This window comes from Seriola dumerili, unplaced genomic scaffold (assembly GCF_002260705.1).
Source record: "Seriola dumerili isolate Sdu_G_001 unplaced genomic scaffold, Sdu_1.0 BDQW01000035.1, whole genome shotgun sequence".
Taxonomy (NCBI): Eukaryota; Metazoa; Chordata; class Actinopteri; order Carangiformes; family Carangidae; genus Seriola; species Seriola dumerili.
In genome coordinates this window covers 4,578,173-4,593,556 of record NW_019174290.1, presented here as the reverse complement: position 1 = coordinate 4,593,556, position 15,384 = coordinate 4,578,173, and the positions used below count along the sequence as shown (strand labels likewise).

The window sequence follows — 15,384 nt, the reverse complement described above, 5'->3', positions numbered from 1 at the left end:
ACTGATCATGGGACAAACGATTTTCAGGATCTGTTTAGCTCAGCTAAACAATTTCCTGGAGGAAACTCTGAATGGAGAATCTGGAATCTGTCTGCAGCATATCCCAACACAGTAGTTCCACTCTAACCTGCTTCCTGTGGTTTGCTGTGTCACTACAGCTTCCTCTGTCCATCTTAAAATTCTTGACTGCCATTGAACACAGCACTGAGTGCAGATGCCAGTATACTTCCTCCCAGTGAATCATTTTGAGCACACAAGTGTGATTTTGTGTGAAATGAGTGAGCACCATTAAAGTATATACTGAGTGATACTACTAAACATGCAAAGACTCCAGCCTGGTATTTCAAAAAGAAGCAAGACACAAAGCCATGGCCATGTTGCTGGATGTTATAGATATGGAGACAGTTGCCTCTGGGACGTCAAAACTAACTGTTGAACCTTGATGACTTGGGCTTAATTCAATGAAACATCCGTGATGTAAGATGCCAAATTGATAACCCCAGTGATGTACCAGCATGAACACACATGACCTTTTAACATTTACTTTCAGTGGTTTGTGACCAGGTTCTGCCTGTCCGATGGTCCTGTAGATGTTTGATGGCGTGGCCTGATGTCTTGACAGTCACTGTTTATGGGTTACTGCATCATTCTTTTGACATCTCAAAAGGACTCCTGGATGTATGTTTGACATAGATCATGACAGAAAAAGTAACATCACATCCTGTGTATTAGGATGCAAAGTTGGTTCTTTCATATAGTGTGTAGTTGCATCAATAGTAACATAATTAATGGCAAATAATTAATTACCCCCCCCCCCAAAATATAGGCTGGTCCCAGTCTCTCAAATGAGAGGAGATTAATATAAAATTGAATAACTTTTTAACCATTGGTCTGACAAAATGGACAATACAATCCAATCACTTTCAGCTCTAATAACTTGACATGGACATTTGTTGTTGTTTTTTTTAGCATTTTATCAATTAAATGTTGGATCAATAATTGGAAGCAACTCAGTAAAGAAAACAACTGCTGCATCCCCACACTGATCATTTATTTTTAGTGACAGATTAGATCAGGAATTCTCTTATTTTAACATTCTTTGATTTTATGTCTGCTCAGAGAATATTTGTCATATTAAAATACTGTCAGATCAAACATCTTGATATGTGGTTGCTCTTCATCCAAAATGTGTCAGAGTCTCTGACATTGATGGCTGGATGTGATTAAAACACAGAGTTAAGTTTGTGGTTTGACAGTTTGTGGTTTTAATCAGTTAACCTCGACAAACAGCTGTTCCCTTCTCTAAAGGTTACTCACAGATCATCACACTGCAGACAAGATGAATCTCTCTCTGTTACCTACGATGTGAGGAGCGGTTACTAAATTACTCAAAGAGAAATATCACAAGAGCCATACACTTTACAAAAAGCTTTAACATAATCTGCCCCACTGCTAAGTGCTAAGCTAACAATTTCATGTTGACCTCAATATCAATTTAACAGTATGAGAAAGCTGGAACACACAGCACACAAACATATAAGATCATTTCCCCGCCTTTAGCCATTCCCCTCTCTTCCACAAGAACACCTTCAGCAACCTGAAATCTGTTAGACAAAGAATCGTGGAAAAAGTTCCCTCATGGACACAATAGAGTAAATCACAGGTAACGGTCCAGAGATCTGAAGGAAGCTCATTATCTTCAGCTGTGTAATTTACTGGCTGTAACTCAGATTCCTTGAACTACCAGAACCTGATACAACAATGATGAATGAATCACTTCAACAAAAGCGGTTATTAACTCTAGATCATAAGTGACAACAGTCACTTCATCACGCATTTGAAAAATACATATTTTGATATAGGGAAAAATTTGCTTTTCTTCCACTTATGAAGAGGAAGGAAAGTGATCTCCTGCTTTTCAAGGAAAAAGGATGATCTGGGTGTGGATTGCGTTGCCTTAAACTCACTCTTATACTTGACAAGTTCATTAATTTATGCTTCGAAACCACCTCCTCCTCCTCCTCATGAAGTACAGCCTGGTACTTCAAGAAAATGCAGTTGAACCATTTTTTCAAAGGAAGTCAAACTTACTTCTATTTGTGCATAAAATAAGCTTAAAGAAGACGTTGTGTGAAGGCTGTATTAGAGTAATTTGACTTGGCTTCACTGTGCAAGTTTACTTTATTTGACCTAGCCAGTTAATGCATTACATCAAGGCTGTTAAACAGCTGTGGCAGTAGAAGAAGAAATAAAAGGACACTACTGAGTAACTTTGGAATCAATTACTGTTTAAGTGGCTGATATAACAGCAATTTCATGGCACTAAAGAAGTGGTAAGTTTCCTGCTGTGGTTTGTGAGCCACTGAGACATTGCAGTAGAGCAGATAGTGGTTTTGGTGCGAGGCTAAGATTGATAAGAAAGTTTTACTAGTGGGAAAAAAGGGAAGAAATTAAAAAAATATTACAGTCTGTAATAACGTAAGATAAAGAACAGTTTGGAGAGGCAGTGATGACCACGGCTGCGATAGTTTGAGAGGAAAGATATCATATCAAGTCTACAAAAATCCGGTTGATGTGTCAAAAGAAACATATTGGGTCCAAAATCCTGTCCAAGCTGCCACAACAGAACCCTGAAATTCTTCAGCTGTAATAACTGTGTTACAATTGATTTTGCAGTTGTTATTTATGGGCTGCATCTCTTATGTGTAGCTTGTATTCCCTACAGGATGTGTGCCAGACCTTGGCAACAGATGAGTTGCTGATGAAGAGAGTGTGAAAGCAGGTCAAGGGTAGACAAACCATCTCGGGGTCGACAGTCGGGTTCGGCCAAGGGCCAGCTCTCTCAGCTCTGCTCACTGGAGGGCCAGCACAGATTTAGAAGTGCAATTACGTCACAGGCCTCCATGTTCATCTGTCTGAGTAATTTTCATTTGTTTGTTAATTAATTTCAAAAAGGTGTTTGATTGTTTGATTAATGTTTTAATCCTTCTTGCCATGGTTTCAGTGCAACTACTGGTCTGTGGAGCAGCTCACGTTAGACCAACAGTATGGCCCTGTCATACAGACACAGGAGTGACAGGGTTCAGATCAATTAATTGGGTCGTCAGTTTCACTGAGCTACTGTTAAAGCCAGCAAATCAACTCCTAATAAAAGACATCAGGTCAAATCAAAATAAGGTGATTTTATTTTTCATTTTGATATCTATCTGGTAGATCATTAGACCTCAGTTCAGCACCATGCACCGTTCATAGTGTGGCCTATTAAACAGCCTCAGACAATACACAGTATGGCACTGTGACAGTTTGCTAGCTTTATATTTACACTGTTATACTTTCATGACATTTCTGAAACATGCCCACAAGCTTTGACGTAGCACGCTAAGCAAAATTTCAGATTACATGTGGGCCAAACACTTTAGTTTGAAGGCCAGATCTGGTCCATGGCCATCTATCTGTCAACACCTAATCCAAGCCATCATTCAATACGCTCAGTTTTGTCTTTGCCGTTCAGACTCCTACAGGCTTGCACAGTCACACTTCTAAAATTGCAGGTTGTGCAGACACTTTCACACCACAGGTTAAAGCCTGCATAAATGCATGCAATCAAAAGGGCGCAGTTTCACCTGAACAGAACCCAATTTCGTCATGTTAGTTCTATCACACAAACATAGCTGAGTAATGTGCACAGCTAAAGTTTGACAAACTATATTACCACATAATTGAGGCTGGAGGAAAGCAGATGATGCCTTCAGGAGAGCAGAATCATGCAGTCTATCCCATGACTACTACAGAGGAATTGGCTACAGGCTGGTCTGCAACTAGAGCATTTGCTTACAAGCAACAACAAACAACTCCTAAATGGTCACCATTGTGTCAGTATTCAGCAACAGCCCGGTTGCACAAGGTTGATTTGTTTGCGGTGAAACATAGTTGGATATCACCACCACTACCACCATGTACCCATGAAATCATATCATGGCACAGTGTGTAGAGCATAGTGGGCCATTAATACATCTTCTCTGTGCCTTTGTGAAACCTATTGCACATAATGGACTAAAGAAAGCACCAAGAAGTGAATCATAGCAAAATATTAGCAAAAACAGGAATCACCTTAGACCTCTTAATGCCCAGATTTCTTCCCAGATCGCAGGCAGATGCCAAGATACTCATGACCGCATGTGAGCCAGTTGTATGAGCTCACAATGACGTTGCTGTGTTCTTGGGTGCAAATGGATCTTGGGCATGTTACTCAACTGACTCTCACATATCATGCTAAATGCATATATTGTAAAGAGCCGTTAAACACAATTGGATTTACATGAGCAAATGGCGGAGTAGTCAGTTGAAGGTATTAAAGCAGGAGGAAAGTATAGCACACTCATTGAAAAAACACAGCTATTACAGCAATATAATGTGGTTTCCTTTGAAATGAATTGGGCCATACTGCATAATGCAAAAATGACATGCTATGTGCGAGACTGTCAAAAAGTATCACTAAAAATCTATAAAAGCCATTTCATCCTCACAAGACACCTACAATTAAGATCCATCTTCATGTAACATTTACAGATGTGTCTTAAACAGATAAAAACTCTTAATCAATTTGCCTATAGACAAGAAAGAAGCAGAATATGGTGCTACAAAACACAGGAGAGGAAAAACATGTGTTGAGATTTAGGCTTTGTGTTTTCCCTTGAGGAATCTTCACCACAGGGATGAAGGTGGGGCAACAGCCCAAGGCTTCACCATAATATTTCTCTCACAAAAAGGAGCAGCATCTCTTATTATGTTTGAATATTCACACCTTTTTTCTGCATCTCACAGTGAAACTTGGCGAACAGGCGAGCAGTATTAGCATATCATTACACCCCCCACTGTGAAGAGAAGCTAGAGGGCCAGGAGGTTAATACCGCTTCCTTTTTAGCCAAAAGCTCTGCTATAGTGTCCCAACATGTCAACAGTGTTTGCATGATGTGTGCGTGATCATCCAAGGCACATCTTATATCCACTGAATGCACATAACCTTTACTTCAGCAATAACAATGACCTTCATGGCCAAGGTCAAATAGATCATGTAAAAGCCCACTGAGGTGTAATTTATATATATGTGTTTGTGTGTATGTGTGTGTGTGTGTGTGTGTGTGTGTGTGTCTGTACATAAAGCTAAAGCCATGTCAAAACAAAAAGTCCAAACGATGCTGCTGCAGAGAAGAACATTCAGTCTCTGAAACTCCACGTTTCTCCATTCTTACAGGAAATTTTCTCCGTACACAGCGGGTGAAAAATCTAAATGTATAAAAAGGTAAATGCAAAACCATTAACAACCACAAAAAAGCACTCCATAAAGACAAAAGTTTTACTCTCTAAATGTTGCTAAAAACAGCTTACATCACTTCACCCCTCCACTGACAGCCAGCAAGCACAAGAAGTGGAGTTCTTACTGTCTTTGTGTTGCCAACAATGGAAATCTGCTCAGTGCAGTCATAAAGCCTATTCTGTGCTCAGGATGTCCCTTGTGAGACCCTAAAAACATTTATTATTAAAACTGTTTTATTCCGTGTAAGATAAAAGAAATTGAGCACCCAAACAATTTTTTTTTTTTTTTTTTTTTTTTTTTTTTTACTTCTGACAATATTAAAACTGAGCTTTGTGTTTTATTTGCCCAGGTGTCAAGATTATCAGTCCCAACATATTTGCCTAGATCTTAAATAAAGAAATTGGTTTTTGGTTTTTTGTTTATATTATTTAGGTGAACTGACCGTAGCTATTCTCTGAATGGTACAGTATTAGTCTACATCAGTGGTGTGCCGTCAGGACAAGCAAGGCAAGCAGTGCTTGACCAGTTAAAGCTAAAAACAGACAGTCAGTCATGCCAAAGAGGAGACGATCATCTTATTTACTGTCCTCTTGTGGCCGCACCAGACTATTGTCTCTGGAAGCTAGGTTGACTGCCAGCTGCTGCATCTATCATTTCATGTCATTTTCATGGGCATGGCTGTGTCCCATTGACAGTCTGGGGCTTGTCAAGCAGAGGGGGGAGCAACATATTTTTTTAGATAAGTTTTCAGATGCGCATTGTGGATAAACCTGAACTCTTTGATGGGTGACTAGCTATAGTTAGCTACATACATGCGTGCTCGTCAAGCTGCCCTTGACTCAGCGTCCACTGTTCTGACATCAGTTATGATATTGCTCACATGAGTATACACAGATGCGAGTGGAAACTGTACTTGTGCATGAGAAAATGACCTATCCTCTGAAGCAGAAAAAACTTATTAAGAGGTGGCAGTAGCAAGTAAACAGGCAAATTAGACTGTGATTTATCATAACTTGATGCAAGTTGTCCTACTAATCACCTTTGTCAACACGTGTGACAACAGGGAGTTAGGGTGTACTGTGCAGCAGCTTTTGCTGCAGAACAGTTAACCGTGTAACATAACACGCAAGCCTTTTAATTCTTTTTTGCTTATTAGTTTTTCATATTAATAGCTTTTCCTTTCTGTTCTGTCAAGGTGTAGGGTTCGAGACACCAGGGTTAGGGTTTGAGACACCATATTGAGGCTCTTGGCTCTGCTTTTCTATCTCTAAAACTCACTGCATGTCACTGGTCTAGATACAGAAGAGACAGGAAAGTGTAGTTTCTCATTGCCCCTGTGGCTGACTCAGGGGTAGAGTTTAATTATCAGGCTGTTGGTCTTTGAGTCTCCACCAACAGTTCCTGTTCCCAGCTTCCTCCAACACAACCAGTAGCATTCTGTTAAAATGCCTTTGTGAGCTGGCACTGTTTATAGAAAAAACAATAAGAGGAGAGATGTGGGCCAAGAAGTAGACCACATTATGGTCCTGTTCCCTGAAACTGCACTGCAGCAATCGCAGATGCAGAGAAATAATTTGTAACTGGTTAATCTTTCACTAAACTCTCAGCTATTAAACCAGGTTTACAAGTTTAGTGGCTTGAATGGAGAGTGGTTCCTGCTCTCGGTGGAGGGATACCACTCTTTGAAAGCTAATGAAAGCCGATACAAAGCCACAGATATAATAAACTATTTAAATGACACAAGGTTTGTGCCCTGAGAATATATATTCCAACAGCTTTAACACCATTTTTTAAGTAAACAACAGATGTGATCTCTATACTAACACTTTTGATAATGTCTGATGGAAAATTTATTCTAGCCACGTTTACTAACTGTATACAAAAACCCAATTAGTCTACCAATAAGTCCTTAAAATTAAAGCAAATTTATAATTAGAATCAAGCTCACTGAGCTGAAACATGTCTAAACAATGACTGTAATTGATTTTTCTGTGCCAAGTGTCACAATTCTGTGACAGCCAGCACAAAATAACCTTAACCCTGCATCGACTCAGTTGTCCATATGTCTTATTACAATTAGGAGGAAACGACAAATAACCCTGGAAGTAGCTAAGCACTAAATTGCCATATGGAACAAATTTTCACAACCACTTTGTCCAAAGAAAGACGTGAAAATAAACATTCTGCAATATGGGCTGTTCACAACAGTGCTAACAAGTCACATCAAAGTTTTTGCTGAATTAGGAAAAAATACCATCCCAGAGACATTTCACTTTTCTAACTGTAACTCAAGAGTTCTCATACAATTATCTTTTTTAATTTGTGTTACATAACACATCCTAGTCTCTTAGATGGCACATCTCTCTCAAACATCTTTGAATCCCAAGGCCATCTGTCTGTTTGTCAGCATGCAGCAGGTGATGAGGCATGATGGGTGCATTACCTGATCTGCTCAGGGGCTAAATAATGACAAACAGTGTAGGTAAACAAAAAACAGACATCCCAGTTCTGACAGTTCAAAGCCAGTAACAGCTAAACAACATCCTGGATGGTCAAACGTGTGCTCAGCCTCAAGACGCTCATTGTGTTGATTTCACTGCTATGACTGTCAACAAGACGTTACAGTCAAAATGGAGTAATGGCCACAAAAACGCCCTCTCTTGTTTAGGGAAATTAGAAGGTCACTTACGGACTTCACAAGCTCTGATGGTGATGTGGAAAATAAAACTAATCATACTCAGGACTATAAACAGAGTTGGGTCATGCTTATTCAGATAACAGCCCTCAAGTGTTTCAAACAGCTTTTAGCTACAGTGGAGAAAGAGGGAAAAGGTGTGACCGTGGAATTGGGCTGATTCGACAGATAGCAGAGAGAAGCAGATAGGGTTTCATTCATGTGTCAGATTAGAGGGCTCTTTGTTACTGCCAGAGAGGGCAAAGCACGCCTGGAGAGAGGACAAGGATTGCCCTCACTCCCCTGACACTTGTGTTAGAATGTGTGCAACTGAAGGGAGAGTTTGTGCGTTTGCTGCATTCCTGTTTACATCATATGCACATATGCAGGGCAAGGAATTACAAGGCGCTGCCATCTTGATCCTCGGGATCCTGATTTTAATGTCATGTTAGTGATTACTGGTTTGATGGGCCACATTTTAAAGTACTAGATTCAAATCTCTCAAAACTCATACTCATTACTGTTTTCTTTATGTAGGAGGAGGGTGGAGGAAACAGCATTGATAAAGAATCAAAAGCACAGTTCATCCAAAACACAAAAACTAGTGGGAAAATATGATCTTTGAAGTCGTTAAAATAGCAAAGGTCTAGATTAGCTGTATTAGACTCTGGGTTTCTAAATTATCTCACAATCTAAATGTGGCCATCCTTAGCTCCTAGTTAGTAAAGGCAAAAATAGCCTACATCTGATAATATCAATTTCACAATATCAAAACCTGATACATTACAAATTCCAGAGCTACTTTGCATGATTCTTCCCTGCAGCGGTGAGTAATAAAGAAGATACTGAGTACACTATTTAAAAAAATAAATAAATAAAAAACACAGTAAAGATGCAGCTTAGAAGAATTAATTTCACTTATGACAGCCAATCTCAAAGGAGGATCTTCTGTGTCAACATCAGTACGACAGATGATAAAGTGGGCACCAACACACCATCAAACAGATGCTGTGCATGTTGCAACACACAAAGACAAAGAATGACACCTTAAAATAATACTGAACAAAAAGAATGAAACCAAATTTTCACTTTGACATAAATAGAACTAAAGAAAGTAAAAAAAAAAAAAAAAAAAAAAAAACTAGAGCGAAGAAAGGTGTCTACTTTTTCTGTAGTTGCCCCTTACAGAGGAAACTAAATACAGGCACATAATATGAAATATTTAAAGAGCAGAAACATAAGAGGACTTTCAATCTATAGCTAGAGGCTAATATAGATTTAATAAATTGTCTTTAGGTTGGCAATTTAAGTACAACGTATGTGTTCAGTGGCAAAAATGAAAGAAGACAAAATTAGGCATTATAAAATATGAAGCCTGTTCTAACACAATGATTTCAGGCATTAAATTGGATAGCCATGATTATTTACATTCAAAAAAGCATAAGACTTGTTTGTCTAAGAGTCTTGAGAGAGAACAGATTCACTTCACTGTTCTGTGAGGCACTGGGATGTGGACAGATGAATTTTTAGTCCTCAAAATGGAGATAAATGGAAATAAATCCTTGCAAAATACACATGTCGCTGAGTTAAACTAGTATTTGCCCACACTTTCTGTCTTTGACATTCCTTGCAGTAGATATCACAAGGAAACCAATAGTACATTAATGTAATGTTTCAAGAGAAATAAACAATAACAAACACAACCATGTGCACAGATACCCGTGGTTTCCACTGCTGTCCACAAAGCTAGCAACCACACCGCACCACACCCATCTCCCGTGTCACTGTGACCAGGCTCAGGCCAGCTCTTCCTCACAGACCTTTTCATTGGTTAATGGTTTACCGAGCCCTACAAGACCCTGTGCTCCACTCTGAGGAAAGCAGGGTTGCACTGTACTGCCAAAGAGTCCAAGTTAAAGTGAAATTGCTGCTTGACACTTAGGTGCATAACAGATTTTAGAACATGTAGCCTATATAACAGAGGCCAGAAATTGTCAAACATCAGTGCCAGAACAGGCTAGCAGCCTTCCTTGTATTATAACACTATATAGCATGAGCTGACAGAGAAACAGATCTCATGGGCAAATGATATTGCAGAGTCTGTTCAGAATACCTTTACTGTCCCATGAGAGGCCTTTTTAAGTTTAGCAGACATCCATTCTTTCATATTTTCATTTCATAGTTACAGGATCATCATAAGGACACTTGCATTTATTTCTTTTTTTAAGTAGCCCTGTTTTAACAGTGATATTGCCCTCTGAGGTGTCCTAAAACAGGATCATAAACTTCAAAGAGGCTACACTAATTTTGTAAAGTTCAAATCTTTCTTTCTGCCTCATCCATTTATCCTATATAAATATATAAGTATTATGTGTTATTATTCATCAAATCTGCAAATTATCTTTGCACAAACATGTACTTTCAATATTGTCTGTCTGCTAACTGTTCTCAGTCGAGTGACATCAGAGTATACGGATACATGAGTCAGTAGTGTTTGCTGCAGACAAGCCAACTGAGAATTAACACCCCACGTTGCAGCTCCTTGCAGCTTTCAGCATATTGTTTTAGTTAGCCAGACCAAGAAAAGCAAAACAATGTTACTTCCTGTAACACTGTGGGCAACCAAAGCACAGGGACTCACACACACTGATTGTACTACCTTCTTTAAAAAGATGAAGTAAACAAGCGACTGGTGAAGAAAGTAAAACATTTACCAAGCCCAAAAGACCCAGATATTTTTCTCAAGAGCTGGCACACCTCACTAGGGCCAAAACACCAGTGACCATTGGACTTCACATTTGACAGGTAGCCAGAAATAGGTCTCCAATGGTTTCTGAGGCTTGCTACATTTGTTCACCATTCCCTTTGTGCAATGCAAGAAGCATACCCTATCATCAGTTTGTGTGATCTTGTGGGCTGGAAGCTGCTGCCAAGTGTTTTATCTGAACCCGTATGTTTTGGAGTATATTTTCATGCCACAAAATAAACAGCGAGAGTGATAGAAAGCTGCACAGAGCTGTGTAGTAGGGCACTCACTGTCAGCAGAATTCGTAGTCCTTTCACATTATTATTAGTGTTTCAATTCAGTGTAAAATATATTCCTCATTGTCGTTCAAAAATCTTTGTTTTGAAGAATATTGTTTTCACTAAATGTTTTTACCGACAATAACTGTGATGAATTCTGTGACCAATAAAACCTTAGATCAAACCCACACAGGTGTTTTCAATTACTCTGGTTGATTGAGCCTGTATGCTTGGTCATTTATACACAGCCACAAGCCTGAGACAAGGGCTAATTAGGCAACATGAGTGACATCACCTGTGTGGATGGACTATTTCAGGTGTGTCTGGGGCGATAACCAGGTTAAACCTGAAATCTACCATCATCTACAGCAAAGATGCTACACTTACTGAGGGAGGCTGCATTCAAACCTGCTGTTTACATGAGTCAGTCTGGAAAAACTACAAAAAAAAGTGTGATATTACTGGGCTTATGCTTGGTTTCCATGCATGAAAAAATGTATTAAATAATAAACAGATTGAGCTTGTCAACCAAGGGGTAAGACTCCACAAACCATGACAAGACAACCAACACTTCTCAGCAGTAGAATATAAGAAAGTTTCTAACTACACTTTGAATGATTGTGGGTTTTGGATACTACACAGACATATTAATATTTCTCAATCAAAAACAGCAGTTAGTTATTATAAAGAGGAAGTGTAATATGGTTTCAACTGCTGAACATTCTGAACATACTCAACTTTACTTTCACTTTTATCTGATACAGCGTAGCACCTTGTATCCAGCTAGCGTGGACCACACGTACCAAGAGAGAGGAAAAAACCCACAGTACAGTATAAGGGACCAATCCTTTGACTACAGATATGAGATACACTCTTCTTCCCTCTTTAGTAACATCCTGACTCCAGGCAAAAACAAAGTCACCACAATCAGCTGCTTTATTTAAAACAAGTAAATCCTGGTGTTTATAACTCCGGCCCCTTTGTCACAAGTCATCACAACCGCTGTTCTAGGTCACATTATTCTTCTTTTTTTTTTCTTTTTTCTTTTTTTTTTAAAAAAGGTAAAACCCTTGAGGAAAACATGTTGCATTTAACTAAATACAGTGTAGGACTCATGCAGTGAGCCTGCAAATGACATAGACTCTGGCCTTTATGATAAATCAGATTATCGCCCAAGTGGAGGGTGAGCAGCGGATGTGAAGGGCATGACAGAATGTGTGTTGAGGGTGGTAAGCATAATGAAATGCATGGTGCCATCGCTCAAAGCCCTAAAATGACGCTGACAACGCTAAACATGGGTGTCCCAGGGACACATGCAGAGCTGCACTCTGATATTTCTGTCAAAACATGTGCCTCCCTGTCTCTCCAGCTCATTTCAGTGAAATAGTAATTACTTTTTCCAGACTAAAGAAAACACAATAAAACATGTACTTATACCAATAAGTACATGTTTTATTTTGTTTTCTTTGTGCTTTGTCTAGATGGATTTTGCATCTGAAAACAATACCACCCTGTGATATTTCTTTTCACGTTTGCTGCAGTCACATGTTTCTCTGTTTCTCATTTATAATAACAGAGATAAAACTATTACAGTCAATATTTACCTCTTATTAAAACAGTAAAAAAAAAAGTATACATTTCTATAAAACAAAAAATATACCTTTAACAAACATGAGCCACTCACAAAGTTGACACTCTGCCCTTACAGTTGAAATTCCTGGCATTATGTACTAATGAGCATCATCTTGTTCAGTACTATGCCATAAACATTTCTGAGGAACCAAGTCACTGAGAAACAGCTGAAATTATTAGTCAATTAATCAATTAGTTGCTAGAGAATTGTGACAATTTTCAAGCAAAATAAAAATACTGATTACTGTGAGGCTTTGCTTCTTCTCTTTGTCTTGTATGCTTATAAACTAATTATCTTTGCGTTTGGAGTGTTGGACAACACAGACAATCTGAAGTGATGTCATGTGATGGCACCTTGTGCTCTGGGAACATGTCATAGGCTTTTTTTTCCCAACATTTTCTAATATTTTATAAAACAAATGATTATGTAGGGCTGTTAGTTGCAGACCTACATAACGTTGTCTGCTATACTAAAAACAAATATTTGAGTTAACATTTCAGAACAGAAAAAAAGATAGTAGCTGCAGTGAAAATCTAGATCTGTGTTTGCTTTTTTTTGACAACCTGGTAGTTGTCACGCTGGTGGGTGATGGAATAGTTTTGTATGTAATGGTGCTACTACTTCATGACATGAGAAGAAGTGTCTCTACTACTACTTCAATTCACTTGCCTGCACTGTGGGGGTTGGTGTTGGGAGTTAACTCCAAGACTACTGACATGGAGGATGAGTCTCCATTTCTAAAAAGGACACCATTGTGTTGCCACTGTGACAAAGCAGTTTTACAGGTTTCACATTCACCTCTCCTCCCTCTAACCAGCCAAACTCTAGCTGAGCATGCTCTCTCCTTCACTCTAAACTTCCTTCTTACGTGTACTTTCATTCATTCACTTGCAGCAAAATCATTTCATAACTCTAGCAGCCAAAGGACTATCAGCGCTGCAGTCAGACAAAGCTGGATAAGGGTTTTAGGGTGGCTAACAGGTAGTAGACAGATAAGGCACGCACACATGCACACGCACACACATATACATTATGATTGACCTGGAAACGGTATATCACAAAAAGCACTTGACTGATTAGCTGCAACAGCTTCTATGCCATGAAGAGTCTGACATAAGTCATCATGTCTGATTCAATTAAAAACTGAGGTTTGTTTTAATAACATGTTATATAGAGTATGTAGAGATCAAAAAAGACAATGATAAAAGGAAATAAATGAGCCCAATGAGAGAGAATGTGTATTTTAATTATTTAAGCCTAAACAAGGGCAAAAGAGTAGTTTCTGCACTTAAAGTCTGCTGAGGAACCCAGCCTCTGTAGCGCAATGCCATGTGGTATACAATAAATAAGAATATACTGTGTCGTGTAAGGATAATAAGGGCAACCAGAGAGAAGTAATTTACCCTATGACTCGTTGCAGTTTCCAATGTGGGCCGCTCACCATTCACTCAATATAAAATACAACTGGTGCTAAAGTATCTCATCTATTTTTTTTTTCCATCAGTGCCTTTTTATGCAAATGTGAATGATGTCAGACTTGTCCAAACGTTTACATGTCACTGTCAGTACGCCACCGTGACAGTGCTATCTAAGGCCTATTCTGAGCTCTCTTAATCAGCTTACCAGGTTGAACACAGTCTCCACAATGTCTCGGTTGGAAACTTCCCCAACTTCCACCAGGCCAGCCAGCACGGCGAATTTCATCCTTATCCCCCTGATAGGCACTCCGGGGTTGAGCGCCATGGCGCCTGATCTCCCGTCCTTTCCATCACCTGGCTGCGCAGCGCCCGCTGTCTCCTCGCTAGCCATTGCTACGGAAGCAAGGACGGGACAGGTGGCGTTCACAGGTAAGGCACCTGTTCACCTCCAATGGTGACAGTGTAGCCGATGTCGGAGGTTAAAGAGGAATCTTATGTCCCCTTCAGCTGAGTTGTTGACAGTCTACAGGCACACAAGCAAAACGTTTCCCTCCCCATCCAAAACAGTTCAGCGAATAAACATCGAAAGTGGGCAAAAAAAAGCGAAAATTGAATTTGTTAGTCGCTGAAAGACTGGAAATGTCACCGCTTCACTCCACAGTGAACTGCTCCTCTCCTGCTCCGTAACTTGATACCAGACGGATGGATTAATACCGTTAAAAGCCGTATGGAAGTGAGCTCCAGGTACCGGGGAGGAAAGCAGGTGAAGCAGAACTCGTCCTTAACCAGTTTTCTCCTCAAATGGCAAACGAGGATAGAGATACTTTAATATCTCCGCACAGCACTGGAAGTTGCTATTGTCACTGAGTCCACACACTTGACAGGTAACGCGCTTGGCAGAAGCAATAACTCACAAACTGGAGGGGGGCAAGTCCGTCAGCAGCTCCAGGAGAAGTCGAAAGGGACGCGGGTCCGCTTTGTCTTCCCCGGCGAACTCCACAGACTTGGTTAAATATACCGTTGACCCAGCTGCGCTGCTTTCTCTTCCTGATTTACCCCGGCAGCTTCAGCTCGCCACCGCCATGACAGTATAGCCCTTGAGTGAGTGGAGCATGCGCAGTGGGGTGCTGGGTTTATTCAGTTCGGTGGCAGGTGTGCCGCTCAGGTGGCTTTCTAGCGCGACACGCTGGGATTCAGTTAAAATAAACATGCGCGTAGAGTTGTATTCAGTTACTGCGACCATAGCCGGATTGACTACGGATTTACTTATGTGCTTTTATTTTAGTAAAGTTATGAATGTAGAGTTTTAACTTACAAT

The 15,384-nt window shown here is 39.8% G+C and overlaps 1 protein-coding gene across 5 annotated transcripts in view; it reads right to left on the bottom strand.

Annotated features, from left to right (window-relative positions):
• The window catches only part of lrba (LPS responsive beige-like anchor protein), a 199,084-nt gene extending 183,937 nt beyond the window's left edge, over positions 1–15,147 (bottom strand). For all 5 annotated transcript variants that reach the window (XM_022738141.1, XM_022738143.1, XM_022738144.1 and 2 more), the window contains exon 1: positions 14,272–15,147. In XM_022738141.1, coding sequence (XP_022593862.1) covers positions 14,272–14,457 — 186 coding nt within the window. In that variant the 5' untranslated portion in view covers positions 14,458–15,147. The remainder of the gene's footprint in view (positions 1–14,271) is intronic.
• Positions 15,148–15,384: the final 237 nt, after the last annotated feature.